General features: G+C 40.5%; 1 protein-coding gene across 1 annotated transcript in view; it reads left to right on the top strand.

Annotated features, from left to right (window-relative positions):
- APBA1 (amyloid beta precursor protein binding family A member 1) overlaps window positions 1–21418 on the top strand; it is a 102281-nt gene that overhangs the window by 64311 nt on the left and 16552 nt on the right. Inside the window, exons 4-6 of the mRNA XM_054178072.1 lie at window positions 13201–13302; window positions 16491–16530; window positions 18930–19075. Coding sequence (XP_054034047.1) covers window positions 13201–13302; window positions 16491–16530; window positions 18930–19075 — 288 coding nt within the window. The remainder of the gene's footprint in view (window positions 1–13200; window positions 13303–16490; window positions 16531–18929; window positions 19076–21418) is intronic.

Genomic DNA, 21418 nt, shown 5'->3' with positions numbered 1-21418 from the left:
TCCAACCTGTCATCCAACACTATCTAATCAACTAAACTATGGCACCAAGCACCTCATCAAGTCTCTTCCTAAACACCTCCAGGGATGGTGACTCCACCACCTCCCTAGGCAGCCCATTCCAATGGCTGATCACTCTTTCTCTGAAGAACAACTTCCTAACATCCAGCCTAAACCTCCCCTGGTGCAGCTTGGGACTGTGTCCTCTTGTTCTGTTGGTGGTTGCCTGGGAGAAGAGACCAACTCGCACCTGGCTACAACCTCCCTTCTGGTAGTTGTAGACAGCAATAAGGTCTCCTCTGAGCCTCCTCTTCTCCAGGCTAAGCAACACCATCTCCCTGGGCCTCTCCTCACAGGGCTTGTACTCCAAACTCCTCCCCAGCTTTGTTGCCCTTCTTTGGACACCTTCCAGCAACTCAGCATCTTTCCCAAACTGGAAGGCCCAGAACTGCCATTGGCCTTCTTGGCTACCTGGGCACACTGCTGGCTCATGTTCAGCCTACTGTGAACCAGTACCCCCAGGTCCCTTTCTGCCTGGCCACTCTCCAGCCACTCTGACCCCAGCCTGTAGCACTGCATGGGGTTGTTGTGGCCAATGCGTAGAACTCAGCGCTTAGATGTGTTAAATCTCATGCAGTTGGACTCTGCCCATCTGTCCAGCCTGTTAAGGTCCCTCTGCAGAGCTCTCCAACCCTCTAACAGATCCACACCTGCCCCCAGCTTGGTGTCATCTGCACATTTACTGGTGATGGACTCAATCCCCTTGTCCAGATCATCAGTAAAGATATTGAACAGGATGGGGCCCAGCACTGATCCCTGGGGGACACCACTAATGCCTGGCTGCCAGCTGGATGTGGCACCATTCACCACCACTCTCTGGGCTCGGCCCTCCAGCCACTTCCTAACCCAGCACAGAGTGCTGCTGTCCAAGCCACAGGCTGACAGCTTGGCTGTGGGGGACGGTGTCAAAGGCCTTGCTGAAGTCCAGGTAGACTACATCCACAGCCCTCCCCACATCCACCAGGTGGGTCACCTGATCTCACTTTTTGTGACCTTTGTCTTTTTCTTTCTTTCTTTTTTTTTTTTTTTTAAGAACACCAGTGTTCTTTGTAATTTTTAAAGTCAATTATTGTAATGTTCTAGGAGTGTATCAGAACAAGATGCATGAAGTCTGCACTTAGGGACATGGTTTAGTGGTGGCAATGTAGCAGTAGCGGTGGGATTGCAAGCTCTAGGTGAACAGTTGGTCTTGATGATCTCAAAGGTCTCTTCCAGCCTCAACAGTTCTATGATCTTATGATTCTAGGTGTTTCTGTTGGTCTGTATTTTCCTAATATAAATGTACCTAATGTATTTAAGTACATAGGAGCTACCGTTGTGCACCAGAAGTTAATTTCTCATGAGATACTTTTCATAGCTTGTCAGATAAAAACCTGACTGAGATTTTTCAGTGCTGGTTGTAAGCAAAACATATGTATAATGACATAGAGTATAGCTCAGTGTCATGGTAAATAATGCTTGTAAATGTGCAGGCAGTCTGTGTCCTTTGAAAGAGGAAGTATATTAATCAAATATTTTAGAAGATCTGTAGCAGATTGGCAGGACTATTTGTTGCAGAAGAAGGGTCTTAGGAGTGGATAGAAATTTTGGTTTTCACTGACATGAACTATGTATTTGCTTTACTCATGAACAGTATGAACAGTGTGCTTTGTTTAATAAATACTTCCTAGAATTGCTTATCGGTAGATTCATAAACTTAGGTTGTGTTGGCTAAGTTACCATAAGTGATTAATTCTAGTGAAAATATAGTTGAAGGCAAATCATCTAAATGTAGATTTTTTTTTTCTTCTTTCTGCCTTGAGAAAGAAATAAGATTTCAGACTGGAGCTTTGCAGTATAACTGGTATATGCCAGAGATGCTTATCAATCTGATTTGTAACACTGGCCTTGAAAAAAAGGGAAATACATAGAGTGTTTTACCTTCAGGCAGACACATTTTTCTTACCCCAGAATGATCAAAATGCTGCAGATAAATGATGCAAATTTGATGCTTTTAATTTCTTCAGTTATTTTGCAGTTCCACTTTGAAAATTGTCCAGCATTTTGTTTTTAGGGAAAGAACTTAATTGCAAATATTTATTATAATTTTGTGGCATTAATCAGATAGCAGTGAAACTGGAAAGACTGCTTTAGATATAAACAACAATCACTTTTTGTTTAGGTAGGAGCTCTGAAGGGGAGAGCAATGAAGCAAAGGAGTCAGAAGAATGATTTGCAGTTGAAATTCATTAAATATGACAACCTCGTTTGTTTGCTTTTTTTTCCCACAAGAAAGCAACTGTTACTCCTCAGTGTTGTGCTAGGATGACACATTCACAGCAGAATGTTTGGTAGAATACCTATTGTAAGTGTCCAGAGACTATCTTGAGAAGCTAACCATTCAAAAGTATTCAGCTAGCCTGCAGTTGGATGTAATTTGGGACTGTTAGGAAAGGCATGCAATGACTATGACAGTAGGAAAGGTACAAGTCACCATATCCTTTTTTTTTTTCAGAATGCCCTATTTCCAGTTTTATTCACAGGAATTTCAGTCATTCCTATGTATTCCTCCTCAAAAAGAATATTAGGAAGGTATATAAAACAAAAAAAGAAAATTGCTCACTATTGCTCATTATTATTCTGTAATAGGATGGTAGTCATGATGTGAATATTTAAACAGTGTACAACAGTACTTGCTTAACATTTAACAATGGAGAGTATTTGCTGTCCTGTGCCTTGTGCCTGACCTAGTGATGCGTGCTTTCACTTGAGTAAGATGATCTGTATGTCTAGTTTGTGGGAAAGCTGTTCTGCTTGTGTATTTGGTAAAAGCTGAAAAATTCTCCCAATGTCCTTTAAGTAAATGCATTAAGATTTATTTTTCTTTGAAGTTTGTCACACCTATGAGATATGAACAATTAATGTATTTCCAAGTCTGTTTATCAGATGATTTTTTTAAACCACAGCATACCATCACTTGGGTATGGCCTGGAGAGAATGTCTTTTTCAAATACAATAACGGTTAGAGCTGCACAACTGCAAGAAACTGACTTTACTGAGTTAGCACAGCCCACTCACACAAGCCCTGCCTCTCTCCCCACACAGACAGGAAGGAAAGTGACACAAAAAACCCCATCTGGATTGAGATAAAGAATTTACTGAGATGATACAGTGCATAATTACCTTAGCCTATTTGCAGAAAACGTGCAGTGAAATTCAGAAGCAGCAGCAAAAGCCATCCATACCAGTTCCCCCTACCCAAGCATGCTGCAGCCAGCCCAGCAGAAAAGACCCAGCATCCCAAAACCCAAAAGTGAAAGCAGCAATCGGAGCAGGAAGCTTTTTGTCGTAATCTGAACTTCAAGTCCCATGGTGCTTTGCTCCAGCCAGAACTTCAATTTTGAAGCTGGCATGATGTTGGCATGGTTTTGAATATCAGCAGCAGATTCAACTGAACCTATGACACTGACCCATAATAAAGACGACCGTGGAACTGCAGTTAGGTTGTGTTTTCTGAGTGTGAAATGGGGGAGAACCTGTTCACACTGCAGTGAATAATATTTGTAGCTGGAGATCAGAATGGAGCTTATGGTATGCATGTGTCTGAGAGTGATGGAGGGGGATACCCTTTAGGCAGAAGTGTTCTTCTAAATGCACACAGTTACCTCACTGGAAGGAAATGCTCATACTCCATGTAGGCTGGTCTTGCCCATTGTTATTCTCCATTGGATTCTCCACCAGAAATCTGCTGTGAATATGCATAGCCAAGCACAGGAATAGTGGTGTTTAAAGGTCTAAAGGGAAGACATCTGCAGTGCATGGCTGTCACTTGAAGGTGAGCATGTGTTTAAGTGGAAACAGGAATAGTGTTGTGTAGTAGATATCTCAGAATACAAGTAGAAATTGTGCAGAAGGTCTAAAAAAAGCATCTTTAAAGCGCCATAGAGCTTTGAGAATAATCACTTGCTTAGTTGTGGAAGTACAGAGACCTGCTGATAAAAAGCACTGAAGGCACAAAAGCTGAATTATTTTGTTTTGGCTGGGATTTAAAGACCTTTCTTGTCCTCTCATATCCACAGAACAGAAGCAGGCTACCTTCTTGACTTCTGCCACAATCAGAAGAAAACAGTGGTTTGCAGGAAGAAACTCTACATCTTAGAACTAAATACTATGACTTTTTTTGTGAAGTCCATTTAGTTATCCATAGGTTTATAGATATGAAAGACAAGTTTTGTTGAACTGCAGGACATGGTTTGTTGCTGCTTTCCAAGATTCAGTTTTGCAAAGCCCTTTCATCAGTGTACACAGTCTGTCTTGCCCTGCAGACACTTGAGGTAGTGCAATGTTAGAATAAATCCTAATGCATAAAACCATATACATGGATGGTAGAGATTCAGAGCTGAAAACAAGCTCTTAAGGTAGAATCATAGAATGGCTTAGGTTAGATGGGACCATGGAGATCATCTACTCCAACTGCACCACCATGGCCAGGGACACCACTCCACTAGACTCGGCTGCTCAAGGCCTTATTCAACCTGGCCTTGAACATACCCAGGGAGGAGACAACCACAACCTCCCATGGCAACCTATTCCAAAGTCTCACCACCTTCATACTGAAGAACTTCTTCGTAAGATCCAGTCTAAACCTACTCTCCCTCATCTTCAAAGCATTCCCTCTTGTTCAATTGCTACACTTGCGAACACCACTTCTCCAGTCTTCCCATGGGATCACTTCAGGTATTGAAAGGCAGATGGAAGTTCCCTCCAGAGTCTTCTCTTCTCCAGGCTGAATAGCCCCAGCTTGTCCTCATAGCAGAGGTGTTCCAGCCCTTGGATCATCTTTGTGGTCCTCCTCTGGACTTGCTCCAACAGCATTGTGTCCTTCTTATGATGGGGAACCCAGAACTGGACACAGTATCCAATATGGGGTCTCACAACTGCTCACATGGTTTTGCTTTTCTCTTCTTTTTTGTTAGGTATATTTTATTTCAACATTCTGACTTCTCAGTTGCAGGATTTTTCAATTCTAGTAACTCCAGAAGTGGAGTGGAGTGTCTTTATGGAGATGAATTTGCCTCACTTTTTCCACAGCAGGAGTTATGTATTATTAACAAGGCAATAGAGAAGGTAGTTTTAAATAATTAAGCAGGTTTCAGTGATAGATGAACTAAGCCGGGGGGGTGGAGGGGAGAGAGAGGGAGCAGAGAGGGGGAAGAGGGAAAGAGAAGGGAAGAAACAAATTAAATAAAGATGAGTTTATATTGACAGGATTCTATTCTCTTTTTCTGAGCAGACCTTTTAGAACTGTTGGTTGAGCACACAGAATACAGGTCATCTTTCTATCATCTAAAATTAATAATCTAAAAGTCTTTAAAATTACACAGAAAAAACCCGCCCCAGAAGCCCCTACCCCAAAATCAGTAAAAACCCACAGATGAATGAAAAGCACTTTAATATCCAGGGAAGAAAGCATTATGCTGACTAATCAATCATACAGACGAAAGCTTACATTTATTTATTGGTCTGCTTGAAGATAAATACCCTCCAGATGGGTTACAAGTGTTTAAATCGCATTGAGCACTGGATACATTTACCCTTAAAATTTGTTTTTCTGTTTGTTTTATTATGGTTTTTAATTATTGAAAGATGAAAGCGATTTCAAGTGATTCTTCTGTGCTATAGAAAACTGTAACAGCACTTGCAACAGTTAAAGTCATCTGGAAATACAGGAGGGATCCACACTAATTTTTTTCAAACTTACACCTGAAATTGTGTTCAAAGTGCAAGTGTAAGTGAAAGCACAGATAAGGAAGTGCTTGAGAAAGAAACTGCCAAAACTGAATCAGCTTCCAGGAACTATGCTGGCAGACCTCTATCCACCATGTGCGCTGCTGGACAGACTCTATATGCATGGCATGTGTGTGTGATCTGACAGGTAGTCAGAATCTGTACAGCCTGAGATTCTGTTAAAGCAAAGTTGCCAGACAGAAAATGAGACTATAGTGCTACATGATTAGCTGGTAGTGACTCATGTGGCCATCTTGCCCTTTGAAATGGGCAAAATAAAGGACTATCTTGCCTTAAAAGATTCAGCTATATTTATTGTTTGCTCACTCGGACTTTTGTTTCTCATATCTAAACCACTATGGATGTTTACATATATTTTTATTTTGTATTTGAAACTTGGTAATTATTATCAGTAAGAATTGTAAGCTGTTCTTCAAAGACTTTTGACATAGCTATTGTGTAGGTCAGCATACGTATTTTTGTAACTTCAATGAACTTTACTGAAAAACTGAAACTCATTGGTGTTGTGGAGACATTTGTGGGCATTGTGTTTGTTTTTAAAGAGCTAGTTTATTCGGTGCTCTTGCAGAGATGTGTGCAGACAGTCAGATCTCTCAAGTGGGGCTGTCAAACATTGCCCGGATGGTGGGAAGTGGCTGGAGGATCCATCTTTTCAGGGCTTTTTCAGCTGAATCAGTAGAGGTTCCTCAAATTAAGACTCCTCAAATTGGATTTGTTCCCAGGTCTTGCATGTGGCTGGTTTGTGATAATCACCACTCTAGCATGTATGAGCCAACCCTATCGAATCAACTAAACCATGGCACCAAGTGCCCCATCCAGTCTCTTCCTAAACACCTCCAGGGATGGTGTCTCCACCATGTCCCTGGGCAGCACATTCCAATTGCCAATCACGCTTCTGTGACGAACTTCTTCCTAACATCCAGCCTAAACCTCCCCTGGTGCAGCTTGAGACTGTGTCCTCTTGTTCTGGTGCTGGTTGCCTGGGAGAAGAGACCAACCCCCACCTGGCTACAACCTCGCTTCAGGTAGTTGTAGACAGCAATAAGGTCTCCCCTGAGCCTCTTCTTCTCCAGGCTAAGCAACCCCAGCTCCCTCAGCCTCTCCTCATAGGGCTTGTGCTCCAAACCCCTCCCCAGCTTTGTTGTTCTTCTCTGGACACCTTCCAGCAACAAAGTGCAGAGTACAGGGGCAGAATGACTTCCCTGCTGCTGCTGGCCACACTAATCCTGGTACAGGCCAGGATGCCACTGGCTTTCTTGGCCACCTGGGCACACTGCTGGCTTATGTTCAGCCTACTATTAACCAGCACCCCCAGGTCCCTCTCTGCCTGGCCACTCTCCAGCCACTCTGACCCCAGCCTGTAGCACTGCATGGGGTTGTTGTGGCCAATGTGTAGAACCCGGCACTTGGATGTGTTAAATTTCATGCCGTTGGACTCTGCCCATCTGTCCAGCCTGTTAAGGTCCCTCTGCAGAGCTCTCCAACCCTCTAACAGATCCACACCTGCCCCCAGCTTGGTGTCATCTGCACATTTACTGGTGATGGACTCAATCCCCTCATCCAGATCATCAATAAAGATACTGAACAGGATGGGGCCCAGCACTGATCCCTGGGGGACGCCACTAATGCCTGGCTGCCAGCTGGATGTGGCACCATTCACCACCACTCTCTGGGCTCGGCCCTCCAGCCACTTCCTAACCCAGCACTGAGTGCTGCTGTCCAAGCCACAAGCTGACAGCTTGGCCAGGAGTTTGCTGTGGGGGACAGTGTCAAAGGCCTTGCTGAAGTCCAGGTAGACTACATCCACAGCCTTCCCCACATCCACCAGGAGGGTCACCTGATCATAGAGGGAGATCAGGTTGGTCAGGCAAGACCTGCCCTTCCTAAATCCATGCTGGCTGGGCCTGATCCCTTGTCCATCCTGTAAGTGCTGTGTGATTGCACTCAAGATGACCTGTTCCATAATCTTGCCTGGCACTGAGGTCAGGCTGACAGGTCTGGAATTCCCTGGTTCCTCCTTCCAGCCCTTCTTGTGGATGGGCATCACGTTGGCCAGCTTCCAGTCATCTGGGACCTCTCTCTCGTGAGCCAGAACCGTTGAAAAATGATGGAGAGTGGCTTGGCCAGCTCATCTGCCAGCTCTCTCAGCACCCTAGGAGGGATCCTTTCCGGTCCCATGGACTTGTGGCAATCCAAGTGGCTAAGCAGATCTCTAACTACTTCCACTTGGATCACAGGGGAACTATACTGCTCCCTGAATCCACCTGCCAGCTCAGGAGGCCAGTTGTCCAGGAGACAACCTATCCTGCTATTAAAAATTGAGGCAAAGAAGGTGTTAAGTACCTCTGCCTTCTCCTCATCTTTAGTTACTATATTCCCCTCCTTGTCCACCAAGGAGTGGAGGTTGTCCTTGACCCTTCTCTTGCTGTTAATATATTTGTAGAAGGATTTTTTGTTGTCCTTCACAGCAGAGGCCAGTCTAGGCTCTAAATGGGCTTTTGCCTCTATAGTTTTTTTTCCTGCATGACCTAGAAACATCCTTAAACATTCCATGGGTTGCCTCACCTTCCTTCCAAAGATGATACACCCTCTTTTTTTCCCTTAATTCACTCAGAAGTTCATTGCCCATCCAGGCTGGCCCTCTTCCCTGGCAGCTCATCTTCCAGCACATTGGCACAGCCTGTTCCTGCACCTTCAAGAATTCTTTCTTGAAGTAGCTCCAGCCCTCCTGGACTCCTGTTTTTAAGGGCTGTTTCCCAAGGTACCTTCTGAGTTAGTTCCTTCAGTAACCTGAAGTCCACCCTCTGGAAGTCCGGAGTGGAGGTTTTGTTGCTGCCCCTCTTAGCTTGACTGCATATTGAAAACTCAATTATTTCATGGTCCCTGGACGCCAGAGAGCCTCCAACGACCACATCTCCCAAGAGCCCTTCTCTATTGGTAAAAAGAAGGTCAAGCAAAGCCTTACCGCTGGTAGGCTCACACAGCAGCTGGGATAAGAATCTATCCTCCCTACACTCTAAAAACCTTCTGGACTGCCTCCTCTCTTCTGTGTTAAGTTCCCAGCAGATATCAGGCAGGTTGAAATTGTCCATAAGAACAAGGTCTGGTGATCTTGAGACAGCCTCTAGCTGCCTATAGAATAACTCATCAACTTCTTCATCCTGGTTGGGTGGTCATTTTTTGTCTTCCCTCTAATTTTTACCCAGATTCAGATTGAATGTTAGGAAAAAGTTCTTCACCATGGTGGTAGTAGACACTGAAACAGATTGCCCAGGGAGGTAGTGGACGCCCTGTCCCTGGAGGTTTTTAAGGCCAGGCTGGATGGGGCTCTGAGCAATCTGATCTAGTGTAAGGTGTCCTGCCCATGACAGGGGGTTGGAACTCGATAATCTTTGAGGTCCCTTCCAACCATGACAGTTCTTTGATTCTGTGATGTTCGTCTCCTCTCCCTAGTAACAAGTGCTGGAAGAAGAGCAAATGGCCTCAAGTCACACCAGTGTAGGTTTAGTTTGGATATCAGAAGAAACTTCTTTACTGGAAAGGGCGTTAAGCTCAGGAATAGGCTCCCCTAGGAGCTGGCAGAATCCCTACCCCTAACAGGGGTTGCTAAAGGACATGGTTTAGCACCAGACTTGGTAGTTAGATCATGTACTTGTTGCTCTTGAAGGTATTTTCCAACCCAAACAATTCTGTCTGCGCAAACTGGCAGGGGGCAGGTCCTGGATCACCCAGCAAACTGATGGGTTAGTGCAGTAGGTATGTGCAGAGGCAGTAAGACCACAGTTACAATTACACCACCAGGATTACAGTACAAATTTTAATTTCATCCTTATGTCAAAGTCATAAATTAAATTGCATAGATTATGCCACACTATGCATCTATGTATGCAATAGTTTTGAGTTGCTTTTATTTTTTAAACCCCTGAATTTTCAACAGTATAGCTAAAGCAAATTTTAAACAATAATGATGATTAGTTGTATTGTAATGAAATTTAGCTTTCAACTCCATGCTTTATCATTAATTTAGGCTGTCCAAAACCTATATATTCACAGTCTGTTTATGTTTTAGTGAACTAAGAGATTTACTGACATAGATGTGCTGTACTGGGCAGTGCTTGTGAAATTATGTATCTGACTATACTTGAATGGTTGACCCAAACATTTCACAGTGCTTTGACCTTTGCATAATGTGTGTGGATACCTGTCAGAGGACTTCCTATCACTAAAATAAAATCAATTTAAAAGCCTTGCTTTATCCATTTTTCTCCTCTGAACTAATGTACAGGAGGAGTGTATTTACCATTCCTCTGCCAAGAAGCCTGTAGGTGGGCATTAGCATTATATAAGTAATGGCCTTTTGTTAAGTGAACCTTAGATTGCTGAAGTATTTGTTCATTTCATCCCCTATCTCAGCCTTGTATGTGATTATATGACCCACTTGGTTTTATTCTTTCCAAATACGTTGCTGCTGAAAGCTAGTAAAACAACACTGCTTTGATAAAGCGCAAGCAGGTGGTTGTCTCTGAAGTTGTGTCTGCTATGTTTGTCTTCATGATCTGTTCAATAACCAGCTGGGTTGAGCTGGATAGGTTAGATGCAACACAGTCCTCTCCTGTTACAAGTTCTGTTACTAAATCCTTCTTCATGGCAAGCAAGGATGTGTGATAGCAAGGAAGATTTCTCAGGTTAACTGGTTTGCACGTTACTTAGAGTCACACAACAGCAAAACTGAAATGGAGAATTTCTGGATGTACCAGGTTGAGTATCATAAGAAAAATCATGTAAGTACGTATTTAAGAGGAGAAATGGGGTGACTGGTATTTTCTGTTGCTGCACTCAAGAAAACACTTTGCAATTCCTTTGGTGGAACTCTGTGTAGTAACAGCATGCCTCATGTGAACTTAGTATGTTTGTGCTGACAGCACTTTTGCTAAGTTTCTGAAACTTGTTTTGCAAACAGACAACGAAGCAGCTGCTAAGAATTTATTTCCGACTGCAGCTGCAGTGTTTTGAGCAGTTATGCAAATTGTCTGTCTGCTATGATTATAAAAATATTTCTTGTTGTATCTGTGAATGCATACTTTCCTTGTGTGTTGTATGTGATACCTCTAAAAGTGCATTACCAGGGGAGGTTTAGGCTGGATGTTAGGAAGAAGTTCTTTACAGAAAGAGTGATTTGCCATTGAAATGTGCTGCCCAGGGAAGTGGTGGAGTCACCATCCCTGGAGGTGTTTAGGAAGAGACTGGATGGGGTGCTTGGTACCATGCTTTATTTGATAAGGTGGTGTTGGGTGATGGGTTGGACTTGATGATCTCAAAGGTCTTTTCTCAACCTGGTTAATTCTATTCTATTCTAATATTCTATTACACAGAAGAGAACTCAGTGTTTATTCTTCAAAGACGGAACATTTTTGTACAAATGCTTTTGGGGACAGCACTCATGTCATGTAGTGTAGCAAATTTTGAAGGATGTTTGGGATTGGTAGTTTTGGTTTTTGAGGGGTTTTCTCTGTGGTTTTGGGTGGTGGTTTGTTGGGGTTTTGTTACTGTTTTCTGGTGGTTTTTGTCCTCTGAAAAATTTGAGCAGACATTCAAACGGAACACAAGAAAATCTCTGATCTTTTAGATGGTTGCTTAATTCTGATACTCTGCAGATGAAAATAGCTGAGTAAAAGTATTTTTTCCTACTGTAGTAACTCTTAATACATTTTATATGGTTTAACATTTCTTAATGTCTGGTTTAAGTGATATATTTTATTGTAATCACTGTTGTGTGTGAATATGAGAGCTTTCAAGCATTTAGAAGATTTTTTTTCTTTTTTTTTTTTGGTGTGGAAATATATGATACTAAAGTATGATATGCTTTACTTTGTTTCTTTGTTTGCTCATTGAAGCTTAATCCTACAGTACCCTGATGTCATTATTTTCCTAAAACATTCTCTCCCTTTACCAAGATAAGTGCTGATGAATCACTTAGAATTAGATATTCCATGATACTGCTTTTCTGTGCTATCTCCTTTGTTTTTCTGCTATGACATTCCCAGTGATCACGAATGACTAGGACATGACTGGAAAGACAGTTTCTCCACTGAATTGTTTATGGTAAAGGGAATAAAATTAGGAAATCTGATCTAGAGAGCAAGTATAATACTGAGATTATTGCATAAACTGTAAAATATTTTCCAAGTTCATGCTATACCTAGTATGAGGAATCATAGTCCCTGATTACACTGATATTTAATTGTCCTTGAGTATATTCATAAGTCCTTGGACACACTACTATTACTGTGTCCAATTTGTAAAAATTGTTTTCTAAGGTGATGGAATAACATTTGTTAATGACCGCTGCAGCCTACCTCTGCTCAGATTAGACTAGTTCAACACTTTAGGTTAATTGTACTTGAGAGCGTGTGTATTTACAGGGAATTCAGAGTCTTTTTTTTTTTTTCACTTTTCCCTATTTGACAACTAGGCAATCTTTAGCTGAATGCCTTCATTCTGGTCATGGTCAATTCACCTCTCTCCCATGACGGCTTACTTCTTTGTGGCTTTATCTTTTATTTCCTAGAATGTCAGAACAAGAGGACACAGTCTCAGGCTGCGCCAGGGGAGATTCAGGCTGGATGTTAGAAAAAAGTTCTATACAGAAAGAGTGATTGCACATTGGAATGGGCTGCCTGGGGAGGTGGTGGAGTCGCCATCACTGGAGGTTTTTAGGAGAAGACTTGACAGGGTGCTTGGTGCTGTGGGTTAGTTGCTTGGGCGGTGTTGGATTGGTTGATGGGTTGGACGCGATGATCTTGAAGGTCTCTTCCAACCTGGTTTATTCTATTCTATTCTATTCTATTCTAATTTAAGATGTATGCACTGCCTGCAGCCTTCAGTAAGGTCACAGTCGTTTACCTGCATGTAGTAGTCATGTACTTGTGCCAATGAAAGTCCTGTAACTGCCGCAAAGAGTAATTCTGACATTAAGCCTAAGTAGTTGGCCCAGTACCAATATCAGGCAATCTTTCATTCACCTTGCAAAAATACAGTTTTACCACAGTTTTTAGCTGAATGTTGCTTGCCACAGAGTACAGCTTTTTGTTTTTCCATCTGCTTAATTTCATGTTACTGACAAATAAACAAAGGTGCTTTGTAGAAAGATTTATCTGTTCAGAATAAGTTCACTGAGAGGGTTATTCAATTTTTATATGTGTTTGTCTTGTTGGCTTTGTATTGTGTTGTGTTTTTTTTTTTTCCTCTTCCCTTTCCCCTCTTGTATCAAATGTTTCCTCTACCAAGTTAGAGGAAAATAAGAAATAATTTCTACGCTGGTCACTCAGATTATTGTTTAATTTCTTGCCACACCAGTCTCCATCTCCAGATTCCTCTTCACCTCGGGGTGCTGAATCGTCAAGTAGGCAGCGTCCCCAGGATGTCTGCAGTACAGCAGAAGCCTCCACTAATAAAGAGGTACAGTGAAATCTTTTTAAAAGCTGCAGTCTTGTTCATGCTGCTTATGCCTTTTTATTTTCCTGTCCCCCTTGTACCTGTGCCATCTCTTCCCTTCCAAAAGTCCAATAAACTTGAACAGCTGATTTGTTGGTTGTTTCCCTTATGTTTGCCTGGCTGGCTGACTGAATTTCTAGTATACATAAGGCTGTTTATCATGGCAATTTTGACTCTGTGGTCAGCTGCTACTTGATTTATTTGACTGTCTGACATTCCCTCTCTATTAGGGGCAGAATCTCTTCCTGCAAAGAAAAGAGTGTGTCTCAGCCAGATGAGAAACCATGCTTAAATGAAATCAAGTAGTAATTTCTGTTGCTTAATATTTTGTCATCATAGAAATTGACCTGCGAGTGATTCACAGTCAGAATTCAATTCCTCATTCAAAGCTCCCAAAAATAAAGCTAAATACCTACTTTTATGTTCCCCCCCCCCCTTTTTGCTTGTTTGTTTTTGTTTTCCCCCTACCTTGCAGCTTTTTACACAGTGGTACATCCACAAACACAAAATGAGAAGTGTGAATAGAACTTCTCACAAAGTGAAAAGAAAATAATTTACCATTAAAACTGTTTGGATTAGTATAGGATGGCTGGCTCTGTAAACAGAAAAAAAATCTGAAATAGTTGATTCATTTTTTTGGAAAAAGAAAACAACTTTAAAAAAATCTGGAAACAAGGCACCATATTGTTACTGATAGCAATGCATGTGCTGTCTTCCACAAAGAAAAAAATGATCTACCATAACTGCAAATGCTGATTAAAAATGAAACACTAATTAATAATCCATTAATTATTTTTCTCTTTTGTTCTTTTAAGGGAACACAAAATATTGTAGCATGCAAGTATTTCTGCCAGTGTATTTGTGCATTTAGAAAGTAATGAAAGATTTCAGAAGATTTAAGAAATTCATAATTTTGCATATACTAAACCCTTCAGCAATAGACTGCCATTAAATTTTCATCTGCTATATTGTTAAAGCCTGTATCTTTCTTCAGTACAGATTTTGTCACTTCATACATGTGCTAACTTCTAGCAGGTTTTGGTTATTGATAAACTTCCCCAAAGGACGAAAACAAACAAGATGCTACTCATTTCAGTTTTTCAGATGTGCTTCCATGTATCATCAGAAGTGGTAAACCATGTTTCACAGTGGGTTGTGTCAGGCTGTTTGTTTACCTCAGATGAGCAATAATTCCTGCTGTAATGCTTCCCATGAAAGAACAATGGCAATAAAGCAACTCTCAATGTTTTTGGAAATGGCTTTTAGGTCTTAGTAAAATATTTTTTTTAAATATAAGTTTTATAATCTTAGGTGTTTACAGGACTAACAGGAGCAATGAAACATTAATTACCTTCTTATTTCATTATTCATGGATTTGTAGAATTAAAAAGGTGTAGGTTTTCTCATATTGGTAACCTTACCAGTTACTTTACTATTCCTGTGATCTTAGTAGAGTGCCTTTCAATGTGGGTGATTAACAAAAACCTTATTTTTGTGTGTCAGTTTTTGCTCTGAAAGCATATACGTTGACAGTTTACATCACTCTGTTCTGAAAAGAAAGAGCTGCTCAGATTGCTGGATAGTTGCTAAATCTTTAATTGTAGCCTTTGTTCACTCTATTTAACAAAAAATCATAAAAGTACCTCAGAAAGGATATCTGTATAAATGAGCTGTCTCTGCAGTGCTTGAATATCCCCCTTACCGCTACACCAGCAGCAGTCACAATTGTTTAAATCTGTGTGGTTAGGTGATCCAGTAAAACCGTTCATGTGAAGAGATGAAAGAGCCACAGATCTGAAAAGGCATGCTAGTGTCCTCACAGCAGCTTAGATGCTTTGGCATTGGAAGATCATTGGGGTTTGACAACTTTATTTCTACCAGTGTAGTCTCTGATGGAGAGCTTTCTTAGTTTCCTAGTATAGCTCACCCCTTTTCATAAGGAACAGCAAGTACTTAAAGGCTGCACAGGCTCTGCTGTGTCACACATTTTTTGGGTTTGTTTCACAAGTTGTTTTATTGTATAGCAAGATGAGCATTGTTGGTTCGAAAGTATTACATCAATTGCGTGTTGTCTGGAAATGTATTGGAAATTGTGCTCCTGAGATATTATGCATTATTCTGCCTATATGTAGGTTTTGTTTTAATAAAACTGTAGTAAGCAGTCATTGGAGGAATTACTGCTGATACAATCAGCTGTAGATCCATTAAAGTTTTGTAATCCTTGGACTATCCAAATTCATATTTGTAACATATATGATACCGGCAGATACTTTAATATACCTATTACCATCTCTATAATAATACAGAGACTTTTCCTTGATAAATTTTCCTGTGTGCTTTATGTTTCTGGCTATTACAAAATGGCGAGCCTTATTCACTGAAAGTTCTGTCTTTCAGGTGTTTGAAATGTTAACCACTGAATCTTTCACATAAAATTGCAGTTGAAAATAAGGTCTTTACTTTAGATGCTGTAATTACATATGCAGGTCAGGATTTTTTTTCTACTTGTTCACCAATTATGTACTTGAAGCTACCAGATACAATATTGTGCTTGATACACTATAAACATCATTGGTGGTGAGGTGTTACTGAGTTCAGTTACCCCACAGAATACTGGTTGCTATCCAATCTGTTCAAATTTAGAAAGCTTCTTTGTAAGCTGCTTTAATGTGAGGAATACAGGTAAGAACAGTCCTAATGAATAACAGAATTTGGTTAGTGAATAACTGACTTGGCTAATAGTTTCATCCATGAATAATAACAATATAGTGTAATTGTATATATTCCTGCATGCATTTGTTTATAATTGGAAGATCCAGTGTCATTGACATATGATGTATTTTCCTGCATTCTTCTTGATTAATAGAAGTAGAGCACCTGACAGGTAATAGACTATTGAACATCAACATGTAACTGAAAACTGGTCCTGGCATGTTGCCTGATAGAACATAATACATTGAATTTAACTGTAGTAGATGCTTAGAGTTTGAAAATAGTAAATTTAATAATGACTCTTAATAAGTTAGTTATGGTCTTCCTTTGCTAGTAACCATCACTAATTAATTTTTTCTCTTTTTTTGGCATGGAGAAATTTGTAATGCATATTTGTGCATTCTCTGTTCTGTTTGAAATCCTTTTTGTCTTAATTACAGTCCAGAAAAAGCTTGGCTTCATTTCCAACCTATGTTGAAGGTAAGATAATTCTACAGATGTTTTTGTTTCTTTCATACCCCCCAAATCCTGTATTTATAATGTATAAAATCGTATTTTAATTTGCTGAATAGAAAAGCTACTAGGATTTGGAATAGTGGTTTAGATTAAACTGTCTCTAATCTGGAACCTGAGTTAAATACCAGTGTGCTTTTTAGGAAATTTAGAAACATGGAGCTTTGATTTTTGCAATGTTTCTTCATAGCTTCTGTTTCAGTTCTGCTTTTGTTTATCAGTTTCACTACTGATTTTTTTTTAATGGTATTTAGATAACACATATGAATGTGTGAGAACAAGGAGAATAGGCTGCCTCCAATACTGATTTTGGTTGGCAAACTCAGTCCGATCTCAGCTGGATCGATTAGCAGAATTGAATTAATTGGATTAATTGGCAGGCCTGCCAGAGGAAATCACTGCTTCTCAGCTACTTGTCCACTAATTAAAGAGTGCTTCCTGCATAGATTTAAGGTTGTGCTAGTTCAGCTGTTTGTTCAGAACAATGTGAAAAAGCAAGCTACCTGCTACATGAACTGCTGTTACCTTTTCTATGAGTGTGCATCTTCTGTGTACAGGAAGATTGCATGCTGTAATACTCAGTTACTTCATTATGAGAACATGACAGAAGGAGATTTGAAGATTCATTTGTTGGGTTTTTTTATCCCCTGGCAATAGTTACTGCATGGGCTTGATGAAATGCCAGAAATACAGTTGGAGTGATGTATCATTTAGACCGTTTTGCAACTCCCTGAACTGCTTTAGTGTGCTGTGTTAAAATGATTATTTCATCATTCTCCTTAGACTACAGATTTATCATTGGTTCAGCTTTCAGTGTATGAGCTGTGTATTTTGGAGTCAGTGACCAGAATATCAACTAATGTAAATTCCATATACTATTTTGAAACTACCTGAGCTTCAGAATTTTGCAGCAATGAAGGATCTGTCGTAGAACTGAAATTCATCTCACAGTGGTAGCCCTGTGAATCAAGGCCTGCCTTAAATAATCCTCACCTTCTTAAAAGAAAACCCAAAACATATATATATATTTAAAAAAACCCACTACAGTTTTCTTAGATATTGGTCCAGTGTAAACCTTCTCCCCCCCACCCCACACACACACTAGCTGTCCAAGAAAACTTCTGGCACATGTGCTACACTTTCATTTAGATAATAATTTCATTGTCAGAGGTAATAAATGGAGGGAGGATTTTACAAAAAGCAGTGCTGTCTGTGTGGTCAACTTGATGAAAATAGAGCATGTATCTGTTTGGGGTTTAATACACTTTCTTCTAGGAGTCTTAGCTATACATTTGTTAGTTGGGGCTTTTTTTTGTGGTTTGGGTGTGGATTTTTTTGTTTGTTTGTTTGTTTTGGGGTTTTTTTGGTTGGTTGGGGGTTTTTTTAATGTTTTGATCAGAAGTTGTTATGTTTTGTTATGAATGGGCCACACAAGAAAATGTCTAAGTTTCTTGTGAGAGTTGTTTTATTAAACAAAGATAGAGGCAAGCAAGCAGCAGGAAAAAGAGAAAAGCGTGGCACACCGGGCTGCAGAGACTGCTTCCCCCACCCAGACACGTCCAGTCTATACCAAAAAACATCTTACAGATACTGTCTTTTCTTTATATAGCTACATCATCTACATATGCATGCTTATGCTTAATAGAAGGTAGGGATATGATAAGTTCTAGCAACTTCTTGGGCTTCTTGAGCATGCGTCTTCCTTGTGGTAGGGGTCGCAGATGAGGCAGGGGAGGTCTTTCTCCTGTATCCTTTGAAAACTCATCTTCTCACACAGGCACAGCTGCAGCACAGGACTTGTCCTGTCTGAAGTCACAACAGTCTGAATATTTACCTTCTGTTCTCAAAACAAACCAAGTGCCACTACCCCCCCTGAATACTGCATTCTGTAACACAGATCACAAACCACTATTGCATTTATAACAGAAAATGAAGTGCTGGAAGTGCTGAAAAGGCCTTGGCATGATGAGTAACAAAGAGCAACACTTGAAATGCTGTATGGTTTCAGGTCTGGAAGCAAAAATTTCCATAAGGAAAAAGTTCAGTTTCTGTGGGTCATGTACTTGACAGTTATGTGTTAATTTTGAGAGTTTTGCAGATACATAGTATCTGAACAAATTCTTCACATAGGACATGTGCATCTTAAAATTATAATACATTTTCAGGGTCAATCCACCACAGATGTTCAAACCATTTGCCTGGTGTTTTGTACCTTTGAAAGAAGTGATTGCCATATCATCATGCTAAACTAAAGTATTTCAGAGGAGGTTTTGCAGCCATCCGGTGCAGGCTCAAGTTGTCTTAGTGCTGCCCGTTTGCTGTGGTTCAGTGTGATTTTCTTCAGTGATTGCTCTCCTGTGTTACAGTTCCTGGACCCTGCGATCCTGAAGACTTAATTGACGGAATAATTTTTGCTGCCAATTACCTTGGTTCGACTCAGCTCCTTTCTGATAAAACTCCCTCCAAGAATGTGAGAATGATGCAAGCTCAGGAGGCTGTCAGCAGGATCAAGGTGAGGAATAAGGCACCACTGTGTGAAGCACCAGGAATTAAGGTTGCAGATACAGACTTGTAGTACATACCGTACTTTTTCATGTGGAGTTATCTGTGATTTCAGAAATGTTATTTGTCTCATCTTTCTTTCTGCAAAATAAATCACATGCTTCATGCTGCTTTTGGAACAGGACTGATAAGGAAAAGTTGCCAGATCTTTTAAATTCCCTATAGTAACACTTGTGCCATGTACTTTAAGCCAGAATCTGAAGTGAGTTGTGGTCTAAGTTATTTATTGCCTGGGTGTTGAGAGACAACAAGTTTAGGGTATAACTAGTAAGCACTGCGGTAGCTTCTGACTTGGCACTTGATGTAAATGGTTCTGTAATAATTTCTGCAGTTCTTTTTTACCCTGCTGTGGATACTAGTTTCTCCACCATAGAACAGCTTAGTTTAAAAAAGAAAAAAAAAAGCCTTTTTGTCATAAAAAGATGTATGGAAAAAATTAATCTGGTATGTTTGCTTTGTTTCTTTGGAGAAAAGAACTGCCCATTGATTTCTGTGCAGGCCGCAAGAAGCAATGGGTGTCCTCTTCTGCTGTAAATTACAATGATCACATTGTCAACTAAAACGAAGATGTGTGGATGAAGTATTGCACCATGGTGGAGGATGCTGCAACATTCCTGTTATCCACACAGGGCTGAGTGGTCAGAACACAGCTTCATCCTCTGCTAATTCAGCTGACCAACACAATCGCACCTGAAAGTTTTCCTTAGTTTAATATATGAGTGTTCTTCTTTTGTATACTTTATTTAGGGTTCCAACTCAGACTATAGTTGCATAAAAGAGAGAGGAATGGAGATAGAATCATAGGATTGGAACAGACCTCAAGGATCATCTAGTTCCACCCCTGCTGCCATGGACCTGTCACACTAGATCAGGTTGCTCAGAGCCACATCCACCCTGGCCTTAAAAACCTCCAGGGATGGGGCTTCCACCACCTCCCTGGGCAACCTGTTCCATTGTCTCATGTATTATCATGAAGATCAGTAGCACTATCTATTAAGGTTGACTGCAGTTTCCAACCTATGTTATTCATTCCAGCATTTCCTATGACAGGTGTTCAGTTAGGTCTATGTATGAAACTTTCATAGGGAACCTTTAATTAGAACTCTCAAAACACTTCCAAAAGTTGCAGTTTTGCTGATTTTCAAATGCAGAAGTTCTTATAATCTTGGCTTTGAAAATCACTAACACTAACGTTTTAGAGGAGGCAGGAATATAGCCTTTCTGTTACAGATTTTCTGCCATCACATAAAGCAAACACAAGCAACTACTGGGACTTTTGAAAAATAATTGTTCATCTGTGTTCATTGGAGACTCTGAATTCAGTGACATTTAAAAAAAATATATTTCACTTTGCTCTTTCAACTCTGGCAGATTTTGATGCATTCTTCCCAAAGCAAGAGTGGAGACTCCCTTACAGATTCTTTTTCTTTTCTGCTATGAGTGCAAGTAAAGTTGTGCCTCTGTAGTCTCATATGTTCTCTACTGCTGTTTGGCCACGTGGTAGAAAAATTGTCTGATTTCGATGCACAAATAAAGATAAAGAATGTAGAGAAATAAGAGCTTCAGTGAGTCTGGATCTAGAGGGGATTAGTCAGCAGATGTTGAAAGGAAATATAAGCATCAACTGTAACAGGAAACTAGTATCAGGAGCTGAACTTGAACATGGGGCAGGGCAGGAAGTTAGCACCTAGGCAGGAAAGCTTGCAAGGAGTACACAACAGGCAAAGATTGAAGGGATGTGTTAGAGAAGAGTGGAAGAGAATTTGTTCAAAGCAGACTTAAGAGGTGTAAGTGTGTAGAATCTTTCTCTAATACTAGCTGCATTTCTTAGAAGTTCGTCAGCAAAATAAAGTTCTTTCAGAGGATTCTGTTATGCCTCAGCACTGCTGTGCCTCAAAACAAAAAGCTTAACTCATTTCACTCATAAGCCCTATAAATTATATATCCATATAAATCAGCAGGCATGCTTATTCTTAGTTGTAGTGGCTTTGTCTTAGAATGGAGGCCCAAGTAGTTGCATTGTTGGCCTGGTAAAACACCAGCAGTTGGGCATATTTTTCTGAAATTGTACATGTGTTTCAGAAAATGATTGGCTTACTGCGTGACACGCAATACCATTGTGCGCTTCTTTGGCAGTTACTGCCTTTCTACTTCTACGTGAAGCTCAGGCAATGTAAATATACCTCCCTGCACCTTAGGGTCTTTGTATTAGGGTTGGTTTTGGCTGCTTTTGCTGATTGTCATTGAAGCTAAGTTTTTTTAGGGAGAAATTCACGATGACAGATGGAGTTCC

Source organism: Dryobates pubescens, chromosome Z (genome assembly GCF_014839835.1).
Source record: "Dryobates pubescens isolate bDryPub1 chromosome Z, bDryPub1.pri, whole genome shotgun sequence".
Lineage (NCBI taxonomy): Eukaryota > Metazoa > Chordata > Aves > Piciformes > Picidae > Dryobates > Dryobates pubescens.
This window is presented reverse-complemented; position numbering and strand designations above follow the sequence as displayed.